The sequence below is a fragment of the Ictidomys tridecemlineatus genome, chromosome 5 (genome assembly GCF_052094955.1).
Source record: "Ictidomys tridecemlineatus isolate mIctTri1 chromosome 5, mIctTri1.hap1, whole genome shotgun sequence".
NCBI lineage: Eukaryota > Metazoa > Chordata > Mammalia > Rodentia > Sciuridae > Ictidomys > Ictidomys tridecemlineatus.
In genome coordinates this window covers 171049840-171076145 of record NC_135481.1, presented here as the reverse complement: position 1 = coordinate 171076145, position 26306 = coordinate 171049840, and the positions used below count along the sequence as shown (strand labels likewise).

At 44.1% G+C, this 26306-nt stretch overlaps 1 protein-coding gene across 2 annotated transcripts; it reads left to right on the top strand.

Moving 5' to 3' along the window:
* The first annotated feature begins 8010 nt into the window (after positions 1-8010).
* Positions 8011-14425, top strand: Prnd (prion like protein doppel). 2 transcript variants are annotated; one of them, XM_078051467.1, is made up of 3 exons: positions 8011-8132; positions 10736-11311; positions 11668-14425. In XM_078051467.1, the coding sequence occupies exon 2, from the start codon at positions 10747-10749 to the stop codon at positions 11281-11283; it is 537 nt and encodes a 178-aa protein (XP_077907593.1). In that variant the 5' UTR covers positions 8011-8132; positions 10736-10746; the 3' UTR covers positions 11284-11311; positions 11668-14425. The 2 variants fall into 2 exon arrangements, with proteins under 2 accessions (XP_077907593.1, XP_077907592.1); XM_078051466.1 differs by having other exon boundaries at positions 10736-14425.
* The last annotated feature ends 11881 nt before the right edge of the window (positions 14426-26306 follow it).

Here is a 26306-nt window from a genome sequence, read left to right as displayed (position 1 = left end):
GGCCTCAGCTTTTTGTCTGCCCACAGTGCATTCCTGTCCCACTCACCTGCACCTGCTTGCCCTCTTCTGAGACCTCACTAGAACTTTTCAGAAGGGGACATGCTGAGTCAGGTCGGTGATGCTTTGGCCTTGCCTGTGTTGGCCTCTCTTTCTACCTGGTCTTCCTCCCCTCCATGTCCTCTCACACCTGCATGTCATTTCCACCTGGGGTCAGGAAAGCAGAGAAGATTGTGTAGGGAGCGTTGATACATGTTTGGTTGGAAAATATAAAATATTTCCGGGTGGCAGGTAAAGTGAAGGAAGAGACTTAGTCAATCCTTCAAACCAAGGACATTGCGGTGCCAGTGCGTGTGGCTGTGAAGGTCCAGCTGGATCATCCTGCTTCTCTCCAAGAGCCACCCTCCTCATTCACACTGACATGAATCCTTTCCTTAGAGGACCTACCCATCTGTTTTGTGCTGCTATCACAGAATGCCAGAGACTGTATAATTTATAATGAACAGAAAGTTATTGGCTCACAGTTCTGGAAGCTGTGAAGTCCAAGATCAAGGTCACTGCATCTAGTGAGGGCCATCTTTTTTTTGGAGTGGGGGTACTGGGGATTTAACTCAGGAACCCTTGACCACTGAGCCACATCCCCAGCCCTATTTTATATTTTATTTAGAATCAGGGTCTCACTGAGTTGCTTAGCACCTCACTTTTTGCTGAGGCTGGCTTTGAACTCACCATCCTCCTGTCTCAGCCTCTCGAGCTGCTGGGATTACAGGCGAGCACCACCACGCCTGGCATAAGTGAGAGCCTTCTCGCTGTCTCATCACAGGACAGAAGCACGAGAGCAAGAGGACACAAGAGGAAGCCAAACTTACCCTTGTATAAGGGTACCAATCCCCATAATAAGGGTAAAGCCCTCATGGATGAATCACTTCTTAAGGGCCCTACTTCTTAATGCTGTTAAAATGGAGACTAAATTTAACAAGAGTTATGGAAGGGACAAGTATTCAAACCATACCGGTCCTCTAGAGACACCCTTAAAGTGTTCCCATTCCATTTTTCATGCTGGACCCTCCACCTGGAAAGTCTGGAATGTCTTCTCCCCCCTCTATCTCAAGCTGGTGAACTCCTGTGTACACATCAAGACCCAACTGAACCGTGTAGCCCTACCAACACTTTGTCCATCAGGTGGAGACTACAGATCTTGCTGAAGATAATGTTTTTAAACACATAAAATAAAATATACCCAGGTTACCAAAGAAACCATTTAAATTAAAGTAGTTATCAAAATGTTGTAATACTCCTTAAATTTAAAAGATCAAAAAACTCACTTCTTAGATCTTTCTACTGGTGGCCCTAATAATTATCATAATTTTATGGTGATAAATGCAAAGGCTATTTCAAGATCTTCTACACTATGGGTTATGATGTAGTTGAAGGGGGGTACTGGGGATTTAACTCATCCTGGTTTGTCCCATACTTTCCCATTTTAGCACTGAAAACCCTTGTCCTGAGAACTCCCTTAGCCCCTAGAAAACTGAAAAAATTTGACACTCGACCTGTAATGTGGCATGAAAAATCTGTGATTCTAAGTGGCATTATAGTCACAAATGGCTTGTGACTGTGGTTTGCAGCTTGCATTCTTTTTTTGTGGTGTTGGGCATCGAACCCAGTGTCTCAGGCCTCAAGCATGTTAGGCAAGTGCTTCTATCCCTGAGCTAAATGCCCAGAACTGCTGCTGATGTGATTGTGTTTTCTGATCCACATTCATGTATTTTCCAAATTCTATCATGGACAACTGGTTTCCAGGTTAGGAACCCCTGAAACCACTGGGACAAAATGAGGTTCACTGTCCCCTAACCTATAAATTTTGCACTTAGATCTATAATAATTTTTCACTGTTGTCATTGTGTAAACAACATAACATCACTTCTCCAACGATTGCCTTTCTTATAAGGTCTTGGGGAGAATTTTTTTAAATCTATACAGAAGACCTGGCTTGCAGCTGATCATTGTGATGCAAACAGTTCTCTTACAGTGGAATGGATATTGGTTGAACAACTTTGGAAAAGTGTTTGGCAGTTTTCACTAAAGATGAACAAATTTCTCTCCTGTGATCCAGCATTTCCATTCCTGAGTATTTGCCCAAGAGAAATCAGAGCTTATATTCACCAAGAAACATGCACAAGAATTTTCATAGCAACGGTGTTCACAATAGCCCCAAACGGGGGACAATTCCAACATCTTCTATTCAAGAGGTGAATAAATAAGTAAATCCTGGTCTATTTGCACAGCCATATACTACGCCCAAATGAGAATTTTAAAATTGCATCCTAGACAACAATACTGGTGAATCTCATGAACAAAATGTTAACAAAAGAAGCGAGCCAGCCACAAATGGATACATATCACATGATTTCATTTGTATAAAATACAAAAGACAAGTGAGATGGCCTGGATGGTGGAAGTCAAGACAATGGTTATCACTGAGCTTATACGGGTTGTGAATAATCTCCTGGTTAAATAAAAGTCTTGAGTTTATGAAAATATACTGAATTTTGTACTCATGCAGTGTTCATGTTCTGACCTGGAAATCTGCAATTCCAAGTGCCTTTTTTTTTCCCCATGCTGGGGATCAAACCCAGGGCCTCAGGCATGCTAGGCAAACACTCTATCACTGAGCTACATCCCTGGCCCCAATAGGAGTATATAAAATTTGGATCCCCAGTTCCCATGTCTTGTCAGATTCAGCCACTGCAACAACCACTAGCAAAAAGGGACTTCTTCTGCAGCTGGGGCTGTAGTTTCCCCCACTAAATGCAACCCATCTGGATGGTGCTTTGATTCCCCCACCTCCCCACCCCCAGCCCACACTATCCCAGACCCAACCTAGCACAAACCTCTTTGTTCTTTGCCAGTTGCTGTCACAGCCATCGCTTTATCAGTCTTTGTGGCTTAATTAACCTGCAAACACACACGTCCCTGTATTCAAAGCAGTTTTTAGATCTTACCTTACTTAGTTTATTTACAATAAACTTTCAGGAGAAGGACGTGGAAATCTGCAATTCCAAGTGCCAAGCAGCATTTGATCAGCTTTCATCCACACCAGCGGAGACAGTGGCAGGGGAAGCAGGCATGATACCCCATGCACAGACGTGAAAATCAATTCTCAGTGTGAACTTAGGCCTCCCCTAGAGATGCCCAGGAAGTACATCATTTATCGTCTAAGGCAGAGGGTGCCTTCCATGAGACCGTGAGGGCCAAAGCTGTCCCCTAATAGAGATCATTGATGTCACGCCAGACAGAGCATGGCAGGACAGGAATTAGCACTGGGGTCTCTGGCTCCTGTCTGCTCCCTTCACAGGACCCTGAAGGACTCCCCTGGGGATAAAAATCACCCTGGGCAATGAGGATGTCACTGCTCTGAGATAAGAGCTGTCCCCTCTCACTGTTCCAGGTGACCTCATCCTGGGGGCCGCCTTTTGTTTTTGGACATTTTCCTGCTTGTTTAGAGAGAGAAGACAAGCTGCAGATCCATGTATCAGGTTAATCATGTTCTTGCAAACGTCAAATAGAATGAGAAAAGGCAATGGGGAGGCTAAACGAGGAATTATTAAATGGTGGCAGCTGGCATTCTTGAGGTGGGAGCCCGCCCTCTCCTGGGCCACTCCATTCTGGACACCCGACAGACCGCTCCGTAAAACCAGAGCCTTCTCTTCTCTAAGCCAATGTCCTCCTTCACAAGCACACGGTGATGTCTGCCTTCCACCCTCCCTCTGAAGCCACCACAAGGCCTCACCTCCCTCCCTTACTCACCTCCCATTCCCCACACTCCACCCCTCCCTGCCTCACAGCTAACCATGGCAGGGCAGAGGGCCGCAGAGGAAATGGCTCTTGGGTGCCCACAGCCTTTGTTTCTCCAGGCTGTGGTCATCCTGTGGGTTCATATCTTGCCTCTAGCTAGACAACTTTATGTCATGAAATATCAACTATCTCCATGACAGGCCTTCACTGTGTTGCCTGCGGGATTCTCTCTCTCTCTCTCTCTCTCTCTCTCTCTCTCTCTCTCTCTCTCTCTCTCTCTCTCAACTGTGAAACTGTCACATTTATCCCATTAGATTTCCTCTTGCTGCTTCTCTATATCCCAACCTGCTGTGGTTTGGAGTGTTGGGCCTGACCCCTGGCATGCAGCCTGTCTTGGTAGCTCTGAGCTATGTGCAGATTGGACAATATTGTCCTCATCCCTGTCACTGCTAAAGAGGAGACAAAGGGAATCTAGATGCATTTAGATGCTAGGTACTGATGAAACACATTCCTTCCATTTCTGCGAGCTCAGCAAAGCACATGAGCAGCAATGGGATTCCTCAGATGACTACTGCAATAGGTTATGTGCCCAGTGCAATGGGAACCCATGTGGAAGTGTGTGGCCATGTTTATGAAGAGTGGACAACCTATAGAGGGAGGTGACGCTTAAGTCTGCACATAGCAATAATTAAAACTCCAAAAACATAAAAGCTGAATGTAGACATATTCTATGACCCAGCAAGTCCATTATCAAAAGTACATGTTGAAGAGAAATACGGCCACCCAGAGGAATGGGAAAAAATATTTCCAGCAACACTATTCACAAGAGCCCAAACTGGAAAAACCCCAAATGCCCATCAGTAGGAACGAATGATAAACTCAGGAACATTCTCATAACGGAATGAACCGCATAGAAAGTGAGTGGATCTTGAAGATATAAATCTGAGCAAAAAACAGACACAAAGATTATGTTCTATATTAATCTATTTATATAAAGAAAAAAATCAATCTGTTTGTTGGAATCAGAACTATAGTCAGTATAGGGAAAGGGCTAGTGACATGAAGGAGCCAGGAGCAGGCTTGGAGAATGCTATAGTGCTCAGTTACCACATTTTATCACTGAGCCACATCTCCATCCCTTTTTATTTTAACATAGGGTCTCAGTAAGAGACTGAGGCTGGCCTCGAACTTGCAATCCTCCTGCCTCAGCCTCCCAAGTCGCTGGGATTACAGGCATGAGCAGGTTCAGTTTCTTAATCTGAGTGCAGGATGCACAGATGTATTCAGTTTGTAAAAATGTATAATGCTGTGCATTTAGAATGCATGCACATTTCTGTGTGGATATTGTCCTAACATCTCAAAGGAAAAAAAAATGAGTATATCTATCTTCTTAGTTTGATTGAAGAGCTATAACAAAACACCACAAGCTGGGTGGCTTATAAACAATACAAGCTTATTTCTCTTAGTTCTGGAGGCTGGGAAGTTCAAAGATCAAGATGGTAGCAGACTCCATATCTGGTGAGGGCCTTCTCCGGGTTCACAGATGACTGTCTTTTGCTTGTCTCGCATGACAGAAAGGACAAGGGAGCTCTCTCAGACTCCTTTTGTGAAGACGCTAATTCCAATCACACAATCATGATCACCTTCTCCTTTTTAGGGAGTAGGGGTACTGGGGATCGAACCCAGGGCCCTTTACCACTGAGCTACATCCCCAGCCCTTTTTTATTCTTTATTTTAAGGCAGGGTCTTGCTTAGTTGCTGAAGCTGGCCTCGGACTTGCAATCCTTCTGTCTCCATCTCCTGAGTCACTGGGATTACTGGTGTGCACAGCCAGGCCTGGCCCAAATGCCCACCTAATACAGCCACCTTGAGGGCTAGGATTTCAGCATATGAATTATAGGGGGACACAAACATTCAGACCATAGCAGCCGTTTAGACCACTATACGTCTAATATTCTATTAGACCTTTCTGTTATTTCTCTATCATTAGACCATGAGCTCCTATGGCAACAGAACAAGTTCAATAAGGGATTTTCCCACTAGGAAACCCGCTTGGGTACATTGATTCGACAGGGGAGGTGGCGTCCTAACACTTCATTCGTGTGTAAGTGCTTTCAAAGCCAGAAAATACAATCACCCTGGCTCTGGCCTCTCCATTCATATGAAGAAGCCAATGTCCCCATGTGAATTCCTGGCTGTTCATTTTCACAGACAGGGTAGCCAGGTGGTACTGGAGCAGCTTGGCATTCTCTGCATCTGTATCGGTTTTCTTGCCTCCTTGGCACTCCCAGAGTTCCTCCCTTCTTCTTGAGCATTCCCTCAATCTTCCACACTCCTCTTTTGCCTCTGAGAACAGCCTTTGTTTACGAACAAGAGGAATCTGCAGCCTCATCAGCTCCAAACCAAACTCCCACCATTCTCTGGGCAAAGCCCTGCTCAGAAAAGCAATAGAAAGCGAGGGCGAGAAGGCTGGAGATAATGGTGTCTAGTGGGACCAGCAGGGTGCACAGGACAACAAGTTCAGAATGAAGCCATGGGCCTGCTGGGGCTGCACTGCCTAATTGGTGCCTGGCTGAGTGACTTGGGTCTGTCCGGACCTGTGACCTTGAAGTGCAAAGGAGCTAGACTAGATGATTCTGGGTCCTTTCCAGCTCTGAACACATCAAGCAAGTCCTAATCATGATGCTAAGCATGTACATATTGAACAAAATTGCCAGGTATGGTTGCACACACCTGTAATTCCAGCAATTCAGGAGCTGAGGCAGGAGGATTACAAATTGGAGGCCTGTCTGAGCAATTTAGCAAAACTCTGTCTGAAAATAAATAAATAAAAATAAAAAGGACTGGGGGTGTGTCTCAATGGTGAAGCACCACTGAGTTCAATCTCAAGTACCAAAAGTAATAATAATAATAATTTTACTGGCACTGGTTTCTGGGGGGATGAACTATTAGATTTCTTTTTCCTTCTCCTCTGCATTTTGCAAATAAGGAAGGATGAGATGGATTACACTACCAATGAGTTTGTGTTTTATGTGCTCACAAACACAAAAGGCACATGACTCTAAAACAAAATAAAAACATCTCTTTAAGGGGAGAGATTGAAATAATTTTTAAAACTAAAAGCAGACAAGAAAGAAAGGTCCAGATGGAGGCCCCAAATCCATCTGGAGCTCAGAAGCTCTGCAGGGCAGCATTAGCTCAGAGGTTTCCCACCTCTAAGCTGCAGTCCTTGTAAACTCCTCTGGCGCCATCTGCTGACCATCCCAGAAACAACATTTTACTTTGGTTTGCAGCAGAGCTTTGAAGGGAATGAGTCAATGGGGTCCGTTCAGGATCAAGATTGCATTATATTTGCAGGCAAATGTTACCAAAATTCACTTTTTAATTTTACCTTGCAGAAATGACCAGAACAGGGACATCTGAGCAAGTTCTTTCTGTATAACACCCTGAGATAGTCATTAAAATAACTGATCCTCATGCCACATAAAGCCCAAGAAAGGTTCCAGCTCCCCTCCCCACTGTACCCGGCACGAAACACTCCAGGGAACTCACTCTTGGTCCTCACCATCTGGGTACAGGGTTGGTTTCCATCTGGCTCTAGCTCTACCTCCTGGGTTCCCACAGATGGGTAATTTGTTGGCCTTTGGGCTCAATTCAAGGATTCCTAGCAACCCAAAGTGCTGGAAGTCCTCCTTTGTCCCTCCGCCCATTCATTAGTCTTGTTTTCCCACCTACCCTTGGAAAATGAAGCTCCCTTTCCACACTTGTGGAACCTTCTTTCTGAACTGACCACAGGCACTGCTTAGAAGAGACCTCTCTGCTGTCAGAGTCTGGTCTGGTCTTTAGAGGAAGGTCAGTAGACATGCCCCCTATGCTATAGATATTTATAGAAAGCTTTCGGGATGCTCTACTACTAAGTTACATCCCCAGTCCTTTTTATTTTTTATTCTGAGACAGTTTCACTAAGTGGCCCAGACAGGGCTTGAACTTGCGACCCTCCTGCCTCAGCCTTCCTGGGATCCACCTAGTTGAAAAAGCAAATTCCAGCTCTAAAGGGATCTCTCAGGTCTTGCTGAGCACCAAGATCTTCCCGTGTTTCCTATCAGTCCAGGGTAATGAGAAGGTCCATCCTTCTCAGGATGAAGGAGTGGCCCAGCAGCCCCTGATTGGTCCTACCAGGGAGGGAAGGGCTGCCATATTTGGAGGGCAGCAGAGAGGCCACCCCCCTCCCCACAGCTTCTATATAGCTGGGCGGGCCTGGCTGCTGGCTGGTGAGCTGGAGGACTGCATAGCTCCAGCCTGTGTCTCCAGAAGCACACTCAGAGCAGACATCCAAGGTACGTGGGGAGGCATTTCTGGGATCAGGGTTGCTCATTCTAATCCGATCTCTAACCCAGACTAAAATCTTGTAGTGACCTCTTTACTCCCTAATCCCAAGATGGGTCCCCAGTCAGGGGACACCTGTTCATTCATCACTGGCCTTGTATTTCTGTGCTTCAATGTTATAATAAAATGCTATTTTAGGGTTGGCTGATTGAGATTTTTTTTTCTGCCTTTAAACCCTTGCCTATAAAAACAAAGTTTTGTTGTTGTTGTTGTTTGGAGAACTCTTATTATATTATTTTTCTTATTTAAGATTTTTCCTACCAAAAGGTAGAAGCTGATGATGATGTGAGTGTGGCCCCCCTATTTAGGAGCCTAATTAATGCTTCTTCACACTGGGGATCTCTTTGGAGAAAGCCAGCCTGAGTTCACTGCGGTTAGTGGCAGAAAGGAATGGGTGCTCATGCCTACCAGGGGCAGAGATGAGACTATGCCCACAAGCAAGGATGGGTAGTGAAGGCAGTTTGCAGAGAAGAATGACTGGGTGAGCTCACGGGCTGCATTTTTCCTTTTCCTTTTTCTTTTTTTTTTTTCTTTTCTTTTTTTTTTTTTTTTTTAACAGAACCAGTGTCACACCAGAGTTGAAGTTTAAACAGAGGAGAATGAATCCCTTTAGGGTGCTGCGGGAGTGATAGAGGGTATGATAGGCGCTGTGCAAACTTCCTCTGTCCCCTCCAGCTCTGATTCTCTGTGGACTCACAGTAGTTAGAAGACAGCTCCGGCACGCCTCCTATAGGAACTCCTATAGGAACCCTCCCCTGTCCCTGGGTCACACGGCAAAGGTCCAGGTGCCAGAATGCCGGCCAGCTGGACTTGGGAGGTGGCTTTTTACAATAACTTGTAATTTCAGGAGCCACATGTGACAAGCTACCAGGATTAGATCTGGAGTAGGGGGAATATTCCGCTCAGCAGTCCCGTGGATGCCCTGTGGCCACCTTGACCTAGGATCCTTGTGCTGTTCCCCCAGGCCCTCCTAACCTCACCTTCAACTCATTTCCCTCAAAATTCCTCAAGAGCCAAGTTCTTCAGCTTACATCCTGCCCAACACCTCCCTCTTGAAGGGCAGTGGAGCACGGCTAGTGGCATGGGGAGTTAGCACCAGATGGAGCTAAGTTCAAATCTGCCACCTCTTACTGTGCAGCTTTGGGCCAATTCCTTTACTTCTCTGAATCCCAGGACAATTTTTTTCTCTTGGTAGTGGGAATTGAACCCAAACACTCATGGATACTAGACATGTGCTCTCCTACTGAGCTACATCCTCAGCCCTTTAAAAATTTTTTTTTCTTTTTTAATTTAGAGACAGCGTCTCACTAAGTTGCCCAGGTTTGATTTGAATTTGTGACCCTCCTGCTTTAGCTTCCCTAGTAGCTGAGATTATAGACATGCACCACTATAACTAGCTACTCGTACTTTTATAAAATAAGAATAATAATGTAGCCATCCCATGTAAGGATTACCTTAGGCAATATCACAGAAAGGCTTAACACAGTAGTGCAATAAAGCTAGAAGGATGATCAGGGGCACATTGTCCCCTGGGGTGAGATTGACAAAGATACGTCTAGTACATTTTCATCTCTTGACTTAGGGAGCGGCTGAGATGCCTTAACTATGTTTCTACCCTTCTCCTCCTCCTCCTCCTCCTCCCCCTCCTCCTCTCATTACATAAAGCCTTTTAATATCAGCAACCGGAGATGTTCTTAGAATGGAGGCAGAATGTGCCCGAGACAGTGCAGTTTAGAGCAATAGAGAATAAGGAAGGAAGATTAAAATTATAGTCTATGACCAGAAGTATTTGATTCCAACTATCTATCTATTTATTTATTTATTAGTTGTAGGCCACAATACCTTCATTTTATTTATTTATCTGTAGTGCTGAGGGTGGAACCCAGGGCCTCACATGCTAGGTGAGCGCTCTACCACTGAGCCACAAACCCAGCCCTGATTCCAACTCTTTTTTAACTGCCAGGGACCTCTTGATTTAAAAGTCTTGGAGATAACCAAAGAAACCTTATATGCTTTGCACCATAGCTCATTTATTTTCCCATGCATATTCAAAGGCTTTATAATTGCCAGTTGCAGCTTCTTATCTGCCTGAGAAAGTCAAGATCAACTCTATCCCTGAGCCAATAGAATTCCCAGCAAAAGCAAAGAAACTTGATATCTGAGTGGACTCGGTACAGCCCAAGCATGGGAATATCATTGTGCTTCTGGGAAAATGTAAATGGTCCAAGGATACCATTCATTTGCTTAAAATCTGCTACTCCATGCCTGGTGGCATATGCCTGTCATCCCAGCTACTCGGGAGGCGGAAGGAGGAGGGTCACAAGTTTGAAGCCAGCCTAGGCAACATAGACCCTGTCTTAAATTAAAAAATAAAAAAAAAGAAGAAAGAAAAGAAAGAAAGAAAGAAGAAAGAGCGGGCTGAGAGGGTATAACTTAGTGATAGGATCCCCTGGGTGTTATGCCAAAAAAAAAAGTCTGCTGCACTTGGAAGAGTGGAGGGAAGGCTGGGAAGCCCAATGGGGAGAGTTAACTGCTCTGGCCATTTCTCCTGCAGATTCTGACACAATGAAGAAGCACCTGGGCACATGGGGGTTGGCTGTTGTCTGTGTCCTGCTCTTCAACCATCTCTCCGCCATCAAGGCCAGGGGCATCAAGCACAGAATCAAGTGGAACCGGAAGTCTGTGCCCAGCACCGTCCAGATCACAGAAGCCCAGGTGGCCCAGAACCCCCCAGGAGCCTTCATCAAGCAAGGCCGAAAGCTCCACATCGACTTCGGAGCTGAGGGCAACAAGTACTACGAGGCCAACTACTGGCAGTTCCCGGACGGGATCTACTACGACGGCTGCTCCGAAGCCAACGTGACCAAGGAGGTGTTCATCGCCAAGTGCATCAATGCTACCCAGGCAGCCAACCAGGCCGAGTTTTCCCGGGAGAAACAGGACAATAAGCTTCACCAGCGGGTCCTGTGGCGGCTGATCAAAGAGCTCTGCTCAGTCAAGCACTGCGACTTCTGGCTGGAAGGGGGAGCCGGATTCCAGCTCTCCGTGGACCAGCCAGTGATGCTCTGCCTGCTGGTCTTCATTTGGCTCATGGTGAAATAATCCTGGAAGGAGTCTGGTGGCCATAGAGGTGAGCCGGTGAGCAGACTATGGAGACAGGTACCCCAGTCCTCCCCGACCCCACACCCACATGTGTCTTGAAGGTACCAAAGAGAAGTGATTCATCAGCGCTTCAAATATCACTCCTAAGTGCTCACCTGTATTTGTATGGGATAAGCATGTGTCTGTGTGTCCATTTCCCGCGTGCTCTGTGGCGGCTGGGGGGTATTTGGCTCATTATATATTCTCAGCTCCCAGTGGAGGGTCTGGTACACCACCTTAGGCAACTGGTGAATCGATCCAAGAATTCATCAGGAACTGTGCTCAGTACTTCACCATACCTCCCACAACTCTTTTAAAGAGTTAGATGTTGTTCCTCTTTTACAGATGAGGAGACCAAAGCTCAGAGAAGTGAAGCGTCACACGGCTGGAAAGTGGCAGAGTCAGGAATCAACCACAGCCTGTCTAATCTCAGGTTTTCTGTGCTGTCCAATCCCACAGCTGTCTCACGATCGCTTTGTGGTTTGCAAAGCCTAGATCCAACCTTGTTTCTCGAATGGAAACTGTGAAAGCTCCACTTTTAGAAATAAATGGGAAAACCTGAGCCTGCCACTGTGAACTTTGATACATGGAAGTTTAGTTGAATCCTCCTACGGAAACTAAAATATAATAAAGGGATTAAACTAAAATAGAAATAAAAGTAAACAAAGGCCTACAAATCAGGAAATATTTCCTACCCAATTCCCAGAACAGACCAGTTTTATAGTAGGGCATGTATAACAGTTGTATAGTGTCTATGGCACTAAGATCCTTTTTCACAAAAAGGGTAAGTGATTGCTGTTCCCATCCCTACAATAGTCCTCTGCATTTACAAAAGAAAATGTTTAAATGACACATTTGCTTCTAATGTTTCCCCTAGTCTTAGGTGCATGTTCCTATGTAAACTCATATGAACATCTTTAAATACATTCCCTTTATTGGAGAGTGAAATTGACCAAAGTATGCTGTAACAAATGTGCCACAATGAGACCCACCATTCTGTATAATTAATATGCACCAATAAAAATTTTAGTTAAAAAAAAATACCTATAGTCAGGTTCCCTGATACACACCTATAATCCCAGCAATACTGAAAGCTGAGTCAATAAGATCACAAGTTCAAGGATAGCCTGGGCAATTTAGGGAGACCCTGGCTCAAAGTAAAAAGGGCTGGGGATGTGTCTCAGTGGTAGAGCACCTCTGGGTTCAATATCCAGTAACTCCCCCCCAACAAAAAAAAAAAACCTTTCATATATGTAAATATGTCTACACACACACATACACACACGCACACCCTTATATAATGCTTTCTACTATCTCTATTATTCTTTTTAACACTTTAGAAGGGCCATAATCTCTGTAAATTAATAATCACTATAAAATATCATTATTTGCCAAAAAAAAGGCTTTTTTAAAAACTATTTCTTTAGGGAGCCCCAATGAAGAACTCATATCCACCCTAAGCAAGAGTTGATGCACCTCCTTTCCAGTTTAAAAAAATATGATTATCTTTTAAATAAAAAGTAATGAATTTAATGTTCCAAGATGCTCCCACAGGCCCTCTGGGGACTCTCAGAGAACTCCAGGAGTTGTTGAGCTGTAACTGGAGATAACAGCTACTGAATATTATCAGTTCTCTTTTAAAGAACATCTGTCAGGGGAGGAGCGTGCATCACCAGACAATTTATCTTGGGTTTTTCAGCACATGAGTGTTGAGAACGGTACTTCTTGTGCTGAGTCCCCACTGTTATCCGTTCTTCTCAAGGATACATTTGGGAGGTTTTTACATGAAATATGGGAGACAGACTTGCAGGGCAGGGAAGACCAGAGAAGCAAAGCAGCGTCCTGCCCGCTATTTCAATCGGGACAGCCCTCTACTCAAATAATGCAGAGGAGCTAACCCGGGGGTACGGTTCCTGCGGCTGCTGGCCCCACTCACTTACACCCATGGCCCTAATAATTCTAGATCCAGAGAGCAAGTAAAAAGCACAGAACACACTGGGGTTATTTCTTGCATTCCAATTTTTTTTTAATACTAAAAGTGGCAATAAAGAAAGAAAAAGTAGAGGGATGTTGTTGACCTTTGAACTCCCGCGTCCAACTTTAATTACAAGGGCACACACAGCCACTTTAGCAAATGACTCCATTTCTGATGGGAAAACGCTTGGGCTGTGAGGGAGTCTGTTCCCTGTGATCGTTGTCTTTTCTCATTTCATTAATGATCCCACAAATCAGATATAAGCGGTGCAGGAAGTGCCTTGGTACACGGTGATTTGAATGTGAAATTTGCTCATGGAGGTTTTTAATGGGAACCCTATGTACTTGAACGTCTTTGGACTTCCTGAGCCTGGCTTTTCATTTTGGCCGAGGGTTATCAGGAGCCTCGGTGTGCATAAGACATTGTAGGCTTCTCAGTTATCCTCAGTTATTTTCCAACATGAATAATGTCACCAGCTATTGTTTTCTGGGTTCTTCCAGGTGTTGACTTTTTTTAAATATAAGCTTATCATAAAAGTGGCATTCAAATTACAACAGAAATCCAAAACAACCACAAAAAAAATGACTACAACTCCAACATCTAACTAAGCCAGTGTTTTTATGTCCCTTGTAATCTCCTACTCTAACCATTTGCATATAGAAATGTGCACATTTGTGATACTGATATCCAGATGAACTTCCACCTTCTAAATTTTTACTTAACTTCACTCAATGCTTCGTTTTTTTTGCAATATTCCTATGATTTGTGTTTTCTCATTTCACCATCCCCAACCCCTCCTTATACCCTGGGGTGTAGCCTCCACCCCTTTTCTGTGCTCAGATATATAAGCAAGGATTTGTTTTTTGTCTCATGCCTTTCAAAAATACCATGACTGTACATATAGTTTTCACTTGTCTGCAATTTCCCTTCCTATCTTAACATGGCATCCTGATACTCTCTGGGTCAACAACTAACCGTTAGCAGGTTTAACCTGTCCTTTTAGATTGCTGTATTATCTTCTACACAACCGTGTACTATAGCTGATTAAGTCATTTCCTTGTTGGTGAAGCTTCAGATTGTTTCCTGGTTTTCTGCCACTGCAAACAATAAATGTCCTAATAAATACAACCTGGCCGTCTGGTGCTTTTATTTCTGCAGGATTGATTTACAGAATTTCTTGAACAAAGCCTGTGTGTAATTTGGACTTTACCAGACATGACCGCAATGTTTCCATATATTTGGAGAACTCTCATTACCACCAGCAGCATATGGCATTAACTTGGAAGGGTTTCTACGTCCTTTAAGTATAAGAAGCCACCTTTTCCACAGATACTGCTTATGAATCTTGTTTTTAAAGGACACACCTAAAGCTTCCTAAGTTACTCTGATCTTAGTGGTCATTGGAAATATCCTAAAACCATTAACCTTCCTCATTCTAAAAGTGGTTCTGGGTGCAAAACATATGAAGAGAAACCTGCACATCAGACAGCATGTTGGCTTTCTGCTTAAAGGAGGGTGGGTCTGTACATCTCCATATTTCCCAAAAACCAAGGGGCCTAGGGGAAGGTTGGCCCCTGGCCTTTTGACAAATTTATAGTAAAATTGCACATGCAAGTGTCTGCAGATCAGTGAGAATGACTTCTAGATCAAAGGCTCAAAGAAACGGGCATCAAGCCCACTTTCAAAATAGCCCACATTATCTTTGGAGGTTGGGTAGATGATCAGATCTCCCCATACCCCCTCATGCCCCGTTTGGTCTAGGCTGTGCCTGACGACATTGAGAAACTCCACCCTCTGGGCCTACGTGGTGTGTCCTGGGTAGTGGCCATACGTTTGTCTTGAGCTGCCCACACACTGGCCTTGAGCTGTCTAATAGCCAGGAACTGACTTAGGGAAGTGGCCCATTGAGCCAGGACCCCAGGCCCTACTTCCTACCTGTGATGTGGTTACATCTCACTCTCTGCCCCCCACAATGCTTCTCCTCACTCCTTCTTCACGACTGGACAGGGATGCCCTAAGGTGCCCATGTGTTCCTGAATGGTACATTTTGGAGTCCTCCTGGGTCTCTACTGAAACAATGACAGGGGGACCCACATGGTTGCAGACAGGCAGCATGGTGGCAGGCCACACCCTCCAGGAGAGTGATCGTGTAGATTTGCACTGATGTGGCATCACGATGAGTTGCAGTGTCCCCTCCTGGATGCTCCAACACCACTGCATTGAAGAGCAGCCCTGGGGCCAGGTCAGACTCCCACCAGAGGTTTGCCCTCCTACCTCAAGGCCATGAGTCACAGGGCTCATCCTCCCATCTTCACTGCTGGCAGGAAACCCATTTCAGCTGGGCACCCAGATTCCCTGGTGGAAGGCAAAGGAGCCAAGTGCCATGCTTCTGGGAATGTGTGACCGTGGGAAATGAGAGCTAATCAGCTGCTCCCTGCACAATGGGAATAAACGTGTCTTTGAGACACCTCTATTTCAGGGCCATGCAAGATAACAAGACTCAGCTGTTTCCAATGGTGAAGGGGAGTCTTTGCCTGGGCTAGGGATACTAGGGGGTCTCACCAGGGAGGATTGAGATCCTGCCCACTAGATACTAAAGCCCTGAGATCTCCTTCTCACAATGAGCCCCAGAACACAGGTAGAGGATTGAAGGGTGATTTGCTGCATTGTGTGAGAAGTCTCCCGCTGAAATAAACCCCACACGCTGACCCTCTGTCTAAAGGGACTTTCCTGGTCAGCACAAAGCTAACCCCCACCCCCTGCAACTGCTCATCCTCTGATTCTTAAGTCATTGCCTCTCCCAGGTTTCCTTTCCTGCACCCTTGTCTGAATTTCAGAACCTCCATCCACCCTCCCACCCCGGCCCATCCTTGGGATTTCCACATCTAATTTTAATGCTAACCCTTCTGTGGAAAAGCATTGCCCTCCTTAAACAATGCAGATTGTTTTAACTCCAGCGGGCTTGACCGTGAACTGTGGAAGGAAATTGGCAGGAGGCCAGAGAGGAATTAGAGGAAGCTAGAAACAAGCAGGTCAGTCAGTCGGGGCCAGAGGAACCAACACAGCTGGCCTCACTGGATGGAGGGAGACGGGTGGGGCTGGGGGAAGGCTGGTGAGGGCAGGGGAAAGGCCATCCATGAATGCCCAGGGGAGAATTCAATGCTCAGGCTCATCTGAAGCGAGGGAGCATCCAGCAGGGAAGGGCATTATGCCCTCAGGGGCTCAGTTCAGCACCAAGGAGAGGGGTTTCAAGGACAAAGCTGAGGAGAGGGTCCCAGTAGGGTCTGGAGCCGTGATAGTTGCATCAGTTGTGTTGAGCTAGAATTTCTAGCCTTAATCTCTAATTAAGGTCTCGAATCTTTTTAACTGGCTGTTTTAACTCAGAGCTACTTAGCAATCAAGAACAAAATGGGGCTGGGGTTGTAGCTTGGTGGTAGAGGGCTTGTCGGGTGGGCATGAGGCCCTGGGTTCAACCCCCAGCACTGGAAAAAAAAAATGGAGGAGTTTATGGCATGTCTTAAATGTCATTCATCCCTCCCTGTGCTTAAGCCAAATCACACCATCACCTTGTTCTCCCGGGGTCCAGGGGGAATACAGAGGAGCAGGAGCTAAGGGTGGGTGGGTTTTCCTAGGTGTTTGGCCCCCTTGGAATAGCTAAAGGCTAGTGGTCCCACCCACCCAACATTAACAGACTTTTCTGGAGTCATTGGCAGAAGAGCAGAATCAAAGAAGTTCCTCCTGGAATTTTGAACTTGGTGTGTTGTAAAATCCTGTGCCCTCTCAGCTGGAAGGATGCTGACCTGTGCAAACAGATGTTTCCAGAAATTCAACTGTTGGAGTCTCGCCAGGGAAGCTCCAACCTCCCTGGGATGTCTGCTGGGCTTCATATCACATCTCAAGGCCATTAGCCCTCCTCTGCCTTGGCAGATGGTTTTTACTTAGAATTATAGGGTTGGGGTTTTTTGTTGTTTTGTTTTGTTTTTTGTTTTTTTAATGTTCAGCATTTCAGCTAATGTCCTTGATTGCCTCAGCAAAGGCATTCCTGGGTTCATCCATGCCTTCAATCCACAAACATTTATTGAGTTCCTACTATGTGCCCATCTGCTCTGCTGGAGTTCTAATGGTGAGTGACAGAAGCACTGTCCTTATTTTCTGGGTGGCACCAGTTTTATGGCGTATCAGATGGTTTTTTTACAATGATTCTGTCTCTTTTCTCCACCAAGATACCCCCATCCCTTCTTTCAGTCTCGCCCTGTGTCTGGAAACTTTTCTTGCTAATGCCCGGGGTCTAGCACAGCACAGACCCCACAAGGAGTGGATCACTGCCCCTGCCTTCAAGATGCTCACACCCGAGGGGGAAATGAATAATGATCATGTGGCATGGGCAAGTGCTGTGCTAGATCTGGGCAGAAGCAAGAAAGATTTCTAGACAGGGCAAGTCTGAAAAGACAGATGGGGTGCCCAGGTAGAGAAATGAGAAGGAAAGAGTATCACTGTAAGAGAGAGAAAGGCAGGCAGGCAGGCAGGAAGGAAGGAAGGAAGGAAGAAAGGAAGGGCCCCTGGTGCATTCTGGGAGCTGAAAGTCATTCAGTGCAGCAGAGATAGGGGTGTGTATGGAGGAGAGCAATGCCTAGGGTGAGACTGGAGGAGAGCAGCGAGTTCAACAAAGAGCCCTCCCAATGCTCACCAGTGTCCTCCAGGACAGCAGGATTCAAACACACACACACACACACACACACACACACACACACATATATATAAATAATTGTAATGCATTCTGCTATATAAAACAGCAGAATGCATTACAATTGTTATTACATATATAGAGCACAACTTTTCACATCTCTGGTTGTATACATAGGATATTCACACCAATTTGTGTCTTCATACATGTACTTTGGATAATAATCATCATCCCATTCAACCATCATTAATTACCCCTTGCCCCCTCCTTTCCCCTCCCACCCCTCTGCCCTATCTAGAGTTTGTCTATTCCTCCCATGCTCCCTCCCCCTATCCCACTATGAATCAGCCTCCTTATATCAAAGAAAACATTCGGCCTTTGGTTTTTGGGGATTGGCTAACTTCACTTAGCATTATCTTCTCCAACTCCATCCATTTACCTGCAAATGCCATGATTTTATTCTCTTTTATTGCTGAGTAATCAGTTCCTGTCTAATGTCACTCAGTGCTATTGCACAGGAGAGTCATTTATTTTAGGCTGTTCATTTCAGTAGCTTTGTAGACACCTATCCCTGGAATACATATTCAAAATATCAAGGGTGACGGCTTATGTTTTCTAATTGAACACTACTGAATTTTTAAGGGGTAAATGTGTGCTTTAGTGAGATTCACAAAAATCTTAGGATGTTTTGCTTCTGAGTGTCCACGGTCCACAGTGATGAGGACACATCAGACACTTGAAGGGCACTGAAGGGCTACTATGGAGCTTGAAGGGGCCACCTTGCTAGCCATTAACTGAGACATTACAGATGAGAATTGGGAAGGGTACAGAAAAAAAGTGAGAGAATGGGACAGTGGGGACAGAGACTCCTATAAGAAGGAACAACGTTTCAGGGGCTTAAAGAGATAGAAAAGGTGACGAGTTCTACAGGCCCTGCTCAGCCTGGTACAAGCCCTACATAGACTGTGAGGGCGGGGGGAGTGGAGAGAAGTGAAATAGGGAGATCCTCAGAGAACAGAACACGACAAACCCAGGAAGAGGAACAAAATAAACACAGCTAAGTGCCAGGCCACTGGCAGCCTCTAAGGAACAAAGCGTGACCAAGCCTCTCTGATATGACGTCACCTGAGTCAGGCCTGGGGAATACAGTGATGGAGACCACAGGCAAGGACCTGTCTCCAGCATCTCAATAGCTGAGCAGACTTGATGAACTAGAGCCTTTAAAATTAATTCTCATGTAAAGGGATCTGGATATTATAACAAGAGGTTTCCACCCAGTCTAAAGGTCAAGGGAAGACCTGTCCTGTGGAAATGACGATTGTGTTGAGACCTAAAGATCAAATGAGAGTGAGGCACATTAAAAATCCATTCTTTAGCTCTCTTAGCTACTTTGAAAAGCTGTTTGCATTTTCAACCATTAAACCTGTTTTCCTCCTTAAAAAGGAGGAGCCACAAACCCAGACGCCCCAGATCTTGGTGTCTAATTCCCTTTTCCAATAAAAGGAAGCAGGGATTCTTGGAGAAATTCCTGATTCTGTGATGGAGGCAGAAATAGACAAGATGAGCCTGGAACATGTTATGGGACCAGAAAATAAGGAAGTGCTTAAAAACTGAACAAATTTATATTAACGGAACTCTGTCGAAGAGCTACAGCAGCCAATTGAAATGAAGCAGTATTGCATTATAACCCAAAGTAGAAGATAAATATCCATGAGTCGATGCCAATATAAATAAATGATTGAAAAAAATTAACAAATCTTCCAGGCACAGGAGACCCAAGTAATACATGCAGATACTCTGCCCTCAAGTGGGAGGAACCTAAGCCCCAACTCTTGAGGTGTGGAGCAAGCACGACGACTTTCTTCCAAGCAACGCAGCATGAAATAAGGGGCAAGAGTAACTGTACCGTGGAGAAATCTGACAAATACCACCTCAGCCAGGTGCTCCAGGTCAACATCAACAGTGATAAATCACGTTGATAGTATGTACTTCTGATATGATGTCAGAAAAATCATATTTTACCTCTGTGGTTTTCCTCCTTAAAAAAAAAAAAAAGTTATGGGTTATAATTCCCAGCCTCATCATCAGGGAAAACATCAGACAAACCCAAAGGACATTCTCCAAAATATCTGACCAGTGCTTGTTAAAAGTGTCAAGGTCACCAAAAACAAGGAATGTCTAAGAAACTATCAGTGCCAAGAGGAGCCTAAGGAGACATGACAGAGAGATAATATGTTGATATTGATTCATTAATTGTAACAAGTGTAACATGTAGTAATGTAAGATGTTGATAAAAAGGGATGCTGGGTGAGGGTGTATGGGAACTCTCTGTGCTATCTTCTTCACTTTTCTATAAATCTAAAATTGTTTTAAACAACAAAAAAAGTATTTCAAAAATGCAAGCAACAGAAGATAAGAAAATGTTTGCAGCATTTAACAGACAACAAATTACAAAACATAGAAAGAACTTCCATAATCAGCTGGCGATTTAGTTCAGTGGTAAAAAATGTGCCTAGCATGCATGAGGCTGGGGTTCAATCCCCAACACCATTAAAAAAAAAAAAAAACAGAGAATTTTCATAAGGAAAAGAAAAAAGAACATTCATAATCAATGAGGAAATTACAAAAAATAAAAATAAACTTACAAAACACATGAAAACCTATACATAGAACAAACATTAAGTGACAAATAAATATTAAAAATGCTTGGAGCCGGGGTTGTGGCTCAGTGGTACAGCGCTTGCCTAGCATGCGTGAGACATTGGGTTCAATCCCTAGCACCACACAAAAATAACATAAAGGTATTATATCCATAAAAAAAATGCTTAATCTCACTGATAATCAGAGAAATGCATATTACATTAAAATGTTAAGAAGATTGCTTGTCCCTCCCCCCTCATTCGTTTAAAGGACAGGTTATATCCAATCTTAGCAAGGATGTGAGGAATAATGAAAAATGTACGCATATAATAATGTGCGAGTAAGTATAAGTTATACAGGGTTGGGGTTGGGGCTCAGTAGTAGAGCACTTGTCTCACATGTGTGAGGCACTGGATTTGATTCTCAGCACCTCATATACATAAATGAATAAAATAAAGGTCCATCAACAACAACAACAAAAAATATTTTAAAAATAAAAAAGTATAAGTTAACAGGAGTAAATTTTTAAGAAAAAGAAAGGCAAAATCCCTTTGCCATAGTGTAAAGGAAAATATGATATAAAAGTGATAGGAGGTGAGTCCTGGTGGCTCATGCCTATCATCCCAGCCACTGGAAAGGCCAAGGTCAGGGGATCACAAATTTGAGGACAGCCTGGGCAATTTATGGAGACCCTGTCTCAAAATAATTTTTTTTCTGAAAAGGGCTAGCGATGCAGCTCAGTGGTCAAGTGCTTGCCTGGCATGTGTGAGGGCCTGGTTTCAATCCCCAATACAAAAAAAAAAAAAAGGAAAAAAACACAGGAGACCAGATGCAGTGGGGTGCACCTGTAGTCCCAGCTCCTCAGATGTGGGAGGATTCCTGGAGCCCAGGAGATCAAGGCCAGCCCAGACAACATAGGGAAACTCCATCTCGAGATAAAAACAAAACTCTAGCTGTAGATACACAGCCAATAAGCACCTGGGAAGGTGCTCAATCTCATTCATCATCAGTGAAATGCAAATTAAAGCTGCAGTGAGATGTCACTAGATACCAGAATGGCCAAAGGCTGATGAGGAAGCAGAGAGACTTGAACACTCACACACAGAAGTGAGAATTCATGGCTACCAAAAGACATGGACAAAAATGTTCATAGCCGCTTTATTCACAATGGCTGCAAACTAGGAGCAACTCAAATGTCCACAGATAGAAGAATAGCTCAACGGCAGTGCAGCCATACAATGGCACACCATGGAGCCACCAAAGAGAAATGATCATTGCCACACTCAACAGGAGCAAATCTCACAGTGTTATTGTTAGGTTAAAAAAAAAAAAAGACAAGCAAAATAATAATGTACAGTTCCATTTTCTATGAAGTTCAAGGATGCGTACAACTAATCTGAGATGATATAAATTAGAACAGTGATTTTCTCTGAAGGGTGGGGCACGTGGTATTGCCTGAGGGGAAGCTTCAGAGAGGTTGATGAGAGATGAAATGTTCTGAATGGTGGTTATTCAGGTTTAGACATGTAAAAGTCCATCATCAACCTGCATGCTGGAGATACGTGCATGCTAGAGTTTAGATCTGGAATGTTTCCCAAAGCCTTGCTGTGCTCAAGGGTTGGTTTTCAGCTTAGTGCTATGGGAAGGTAGTAGAAACCTTTAAGAAGTGGGGCCTTGTGGGAAGTCTCCTGGTCACTGGGGGAATGCCCTCAAAAGGAATAATGGGATGTGATCCCTTCCTCTCTTTTTCACATTCCAGCCATGAGCTATAGCTCCCTCTGCCACACGCACCTGCCATGATAGGCTGCAATGTCACAGTCCCCAAAGCAACAGGACCAACTGATCGTGAACTCAAACTTCCAAAACTGGAAGCCAAAGCAAACTTTTTATCTTTTTCAGTTTGACAATATCAGGTATCTTGTTATAGTCAAGTAATGTTAACACGGTGCCCTTGACCATCTATCAGTTCCACATCTTAAAAAACGCAGTTAAAAGGAGAAAACAGATGAATCTTTGAAAATGGTATAATTATTGCAAAATGAGAGTCACTCTGAGTGGTGTGAAGATCAGATTTCAGAAGGCAGCATTAATACAGACGAAAGATGAACAAAATGTGGTCTTAAAAGAGTGGGATGTTATTCAACCATAAAAAGAAATGAAAATGGGTGGATCTTGACAATGTTAAGCTAAATGAAAGAAACCAGATATAAAAGGCCAGATACAGAAAAACAGAGGTAAGGAAGGAGCTTCAGGAATCCCAGGATGATGCCATAAGCGGGGCACACTCCTGTGAGCAGGCCCTACTTTGAGACCCGTGGCCTCTGCAGCTGTCAGAAAGGCCCTCTGCTTGGTTTAACACTCTGTCACCTTAGAATTCTTCACAGTTGTTTAACCAGGGCCCACATCTTCATTTTGCAAGTACAGTGACTGGTCCTGTCTGTCAGGAAGACTTTGGCCCTCAGGGGCTGAGGCTGGCATCAAACTCAGAAGGAGACCAGAAATTCTGGTGCAAAGGGAAGGGCAGATGGTGGCATGGAGTCACTCTCAAACACATGGCCCCATCTTGGACCCTCCCTGCCTCTGTCACGGTGCTACAAAAGAGATTCCTGCAACAAGGGGCGGAGGACCCGCTTGAGCCGCCCCAAGTTCCTCTAACTGCAGATTCTATGCAGACAGAAGTATGGAGTGACCAGGGCTGAGGTATTGATGGATTCCTTCTAGTGAGTTTAAAAATAGCAACCAAAGTTTGAGGAGGCTGCAGAAGGGAGAAGGCCTTAGCAGACGCCAGGTGGTTCCTCTGAGATTAGTGTCACCTGTTGAATGATGATACTGATAAGGACACAGGTCCCATTACAGACACCTGGGCAGCCCTTCTTCACAAGGGCACACTCAGGCCCTGGGGCACCTGGCTACAGCCTTATCCACTGGAATTTAAGGAGCAGACACGTGAAAAATGGCTAATTTTTGCTCTAGGTTTTAGTTAAGTTGCAACATCTCTCTTGGAGCTGCTCAGATCTTATGCACCAGACTCTCTTAGGGACTCTTTGACAATATTAATAAGAAATCTAATATGAAAAATGAAGACACATAGCAATTAAAATACTTAAGAACTATGGATGCTGATTGTTACTTTCAAAGTTGCAAAAAACAACAGCTAACATTATCGAGTGCTTAGTATGTCCCAATAAGGAGTCAATGGCTTTTTCTATGTTAACGAGGAGCATCCTTAACCTCCTCGACAACCTATTAGGTGGACCCTACTAAAATTATCAGCATTCACAGGGCACCATGGCACACGTCTATAAGCTCAGCAACTCAGGAGGATCACAAGTTCAAGGCCAGCCTCAACAACTTAGCAAGGTCCTAAGTAACTTAGTGAGACCCTGTCTCAAAATAAAAAATAAAAATGTTTGGGGATATGGATCAGTGGTAAAGCACCTTTATATTCAATCCCCAACACACACAAAAAAATGAAACAAAATAATCCTCATTGTACAAAAGGAGAGAGACTATGACTTGGTGAGATGGTCATGACTGGTAGTAAACGGGGGCCGGGCAGTCAGTCTGGCTTCAAAAAGCCACTCCCTTTCTTTCCTTTCTTTCCTTTCTTTCCTTTCCTTCCTTTCCTTCCTTTCCTTCCTTTCCTTCCTTTCCTTCCTTTCCTTCCTTTCCTTCCTTTCCTTCCTTTCCTTCCTTTCCTTCCTTTCCTTCCTTTCCTTCCCTTCCTTTCTTCCTTTCTTTCTTTCTTTCTTTCTTTCTTTCTTTCTTTCTTTCTTTCTTTCTTTCTTTCTTTCTTTCTTTCTTTCTTTCTTTCTTTCTTTCATACCAGGGATTGAACCCAGGGACGCTTACTCACTGAGCTACCTCCCCAACCCTTTTTTATATTTCATTAAGAGACAGAGTTTCACTGAGTTGCTAAGTGCCTCACTAAGTTGCTGAGGCTGGCTTTGAACTCACAATCCTCCTGCCTCAGCAGATTACAGGCACTCAGGCATGCATAAACATGCCCGGCAAAAGCTACTTTTGTTGCCTCTTTTTAATGAATTTTAGTACTTTATTAGTTCCTGTCAAGAAAGTTAGAATGTCATTTCTCGCTGGAGTCTTCAACTGAAAGTCATGGCCCTTGTGTAGGGGTGGGGAGGAGCAGGGAAGTCCACCTGCTTCTGCATTCCCCCTCCCTCTGCCCAAAACGAGATCCCAAGATTCCATGAGTGATACGTAACAGATGGGGGGGGGGGGGGGGACGGGTGTCATGAAGTTAATGGGATAATTCTGTAAACTGGGTACACTATGCTGACCCCCATGCGTTTTCTGACTCCCTAAATTCTGTATGGGAAGAGACAAACCCCAGGGAGCCTGAAGGGCACTTGTCCACATTGCTCTGCAGCTAGGAGAGAGCTTGGCCCTACCCCATCACCTCACCCTCACAGGGAACACCTGTGCTCAGCTTTCCAAGGCAGTGAAGGGAAACGGGAGTGTGGCTTCATCTGGCCAACATCTGGATAGAGTTTCCTTTATACGTTGACGAGATCCCATTGTATTTTATTTTGAGAGGGGACAAGTCTTATTTTAAGACTCTTTTATGTGAATCACCATCTTGTTTCTTTAAAACTGAAACAGTGAGTCTACATGAGCAGAGAATATCTTACAGCAGCACAGCCCACTCCATTCTTTGGGGTATAATAGTGATTGTAAAGCAGAACATGGGGGTCTCTTCTTAAAATTCTCAGTATGTGTACACTTTCTGGTTCCTAAGTCCAGTGGCTAACATTTTTAAACAATATGGTAATCTAACATTTTGGTCACCAACTTTTCTTTTAAAGTAGCCCTTTTCTCACTGTCTATGGATTTCCCTGGGTTGACATATTAAATATTCTCTAAGATGATGCACATACTTTTTTTGAGAGCTGATTCTCATGAATTAAAGAAGCTGAGTTCCTTTGTGTTTGTCCCAGTTACTAAAGTATCAGGCATAAAATGAACCAAAATTTAGAGCAGCAGTTCCATGTAAATGTTCCTGAGTTTGTATTAATTGCTGATCTACTCATAATTTGTGTAATATTGTATGTAGATATTGAGTTATCAATTGTTTAAAAATTTTTATACTACCAACAGTGTTATACAATTTTAAGACAATTTCTATTAAAATCCCAATGACGTTCTTCACAGAAATAGAAAAAGCAACCATGAAATTTATTTGGAAAAATAAGAGGCCCAGAATAGCTAAAGCAATCCTTAGCAAGAAAAAGGAAGCAGGTGGCATCACAATACCAGACATTAAACTACACTACAGAGCAATAGTAACAAAAATGACATGGTATTGGCACCAAAATAGACTTGTAGACCAATGATACAGAATAGAGGACACAGAGACAAACCCACATAAATACAGTTATCTCATACTAGACAAAGGTGCCAAAAACAGTCACTGGAGGAAAGATAGCCTATTCAACAAATGGTGCTGGCAAAATTGGAAATCCCTATGTGGCAAAATGAAATAAACCTCTCTCTCTCATCTTGCACAAAAATCAACTCAAAGTGGATCAAAGATTAGGCACTAGAACAGAGACCCTGAGCCTATTAGAAGCAAAAATAGGCCCAAATCTTTACCATGTCGGCCTAGGATCTGACTTCCTTACCAAGATTCCTAAAGTGCAAGAAGTAAAATCAAGAATCAATAAATGG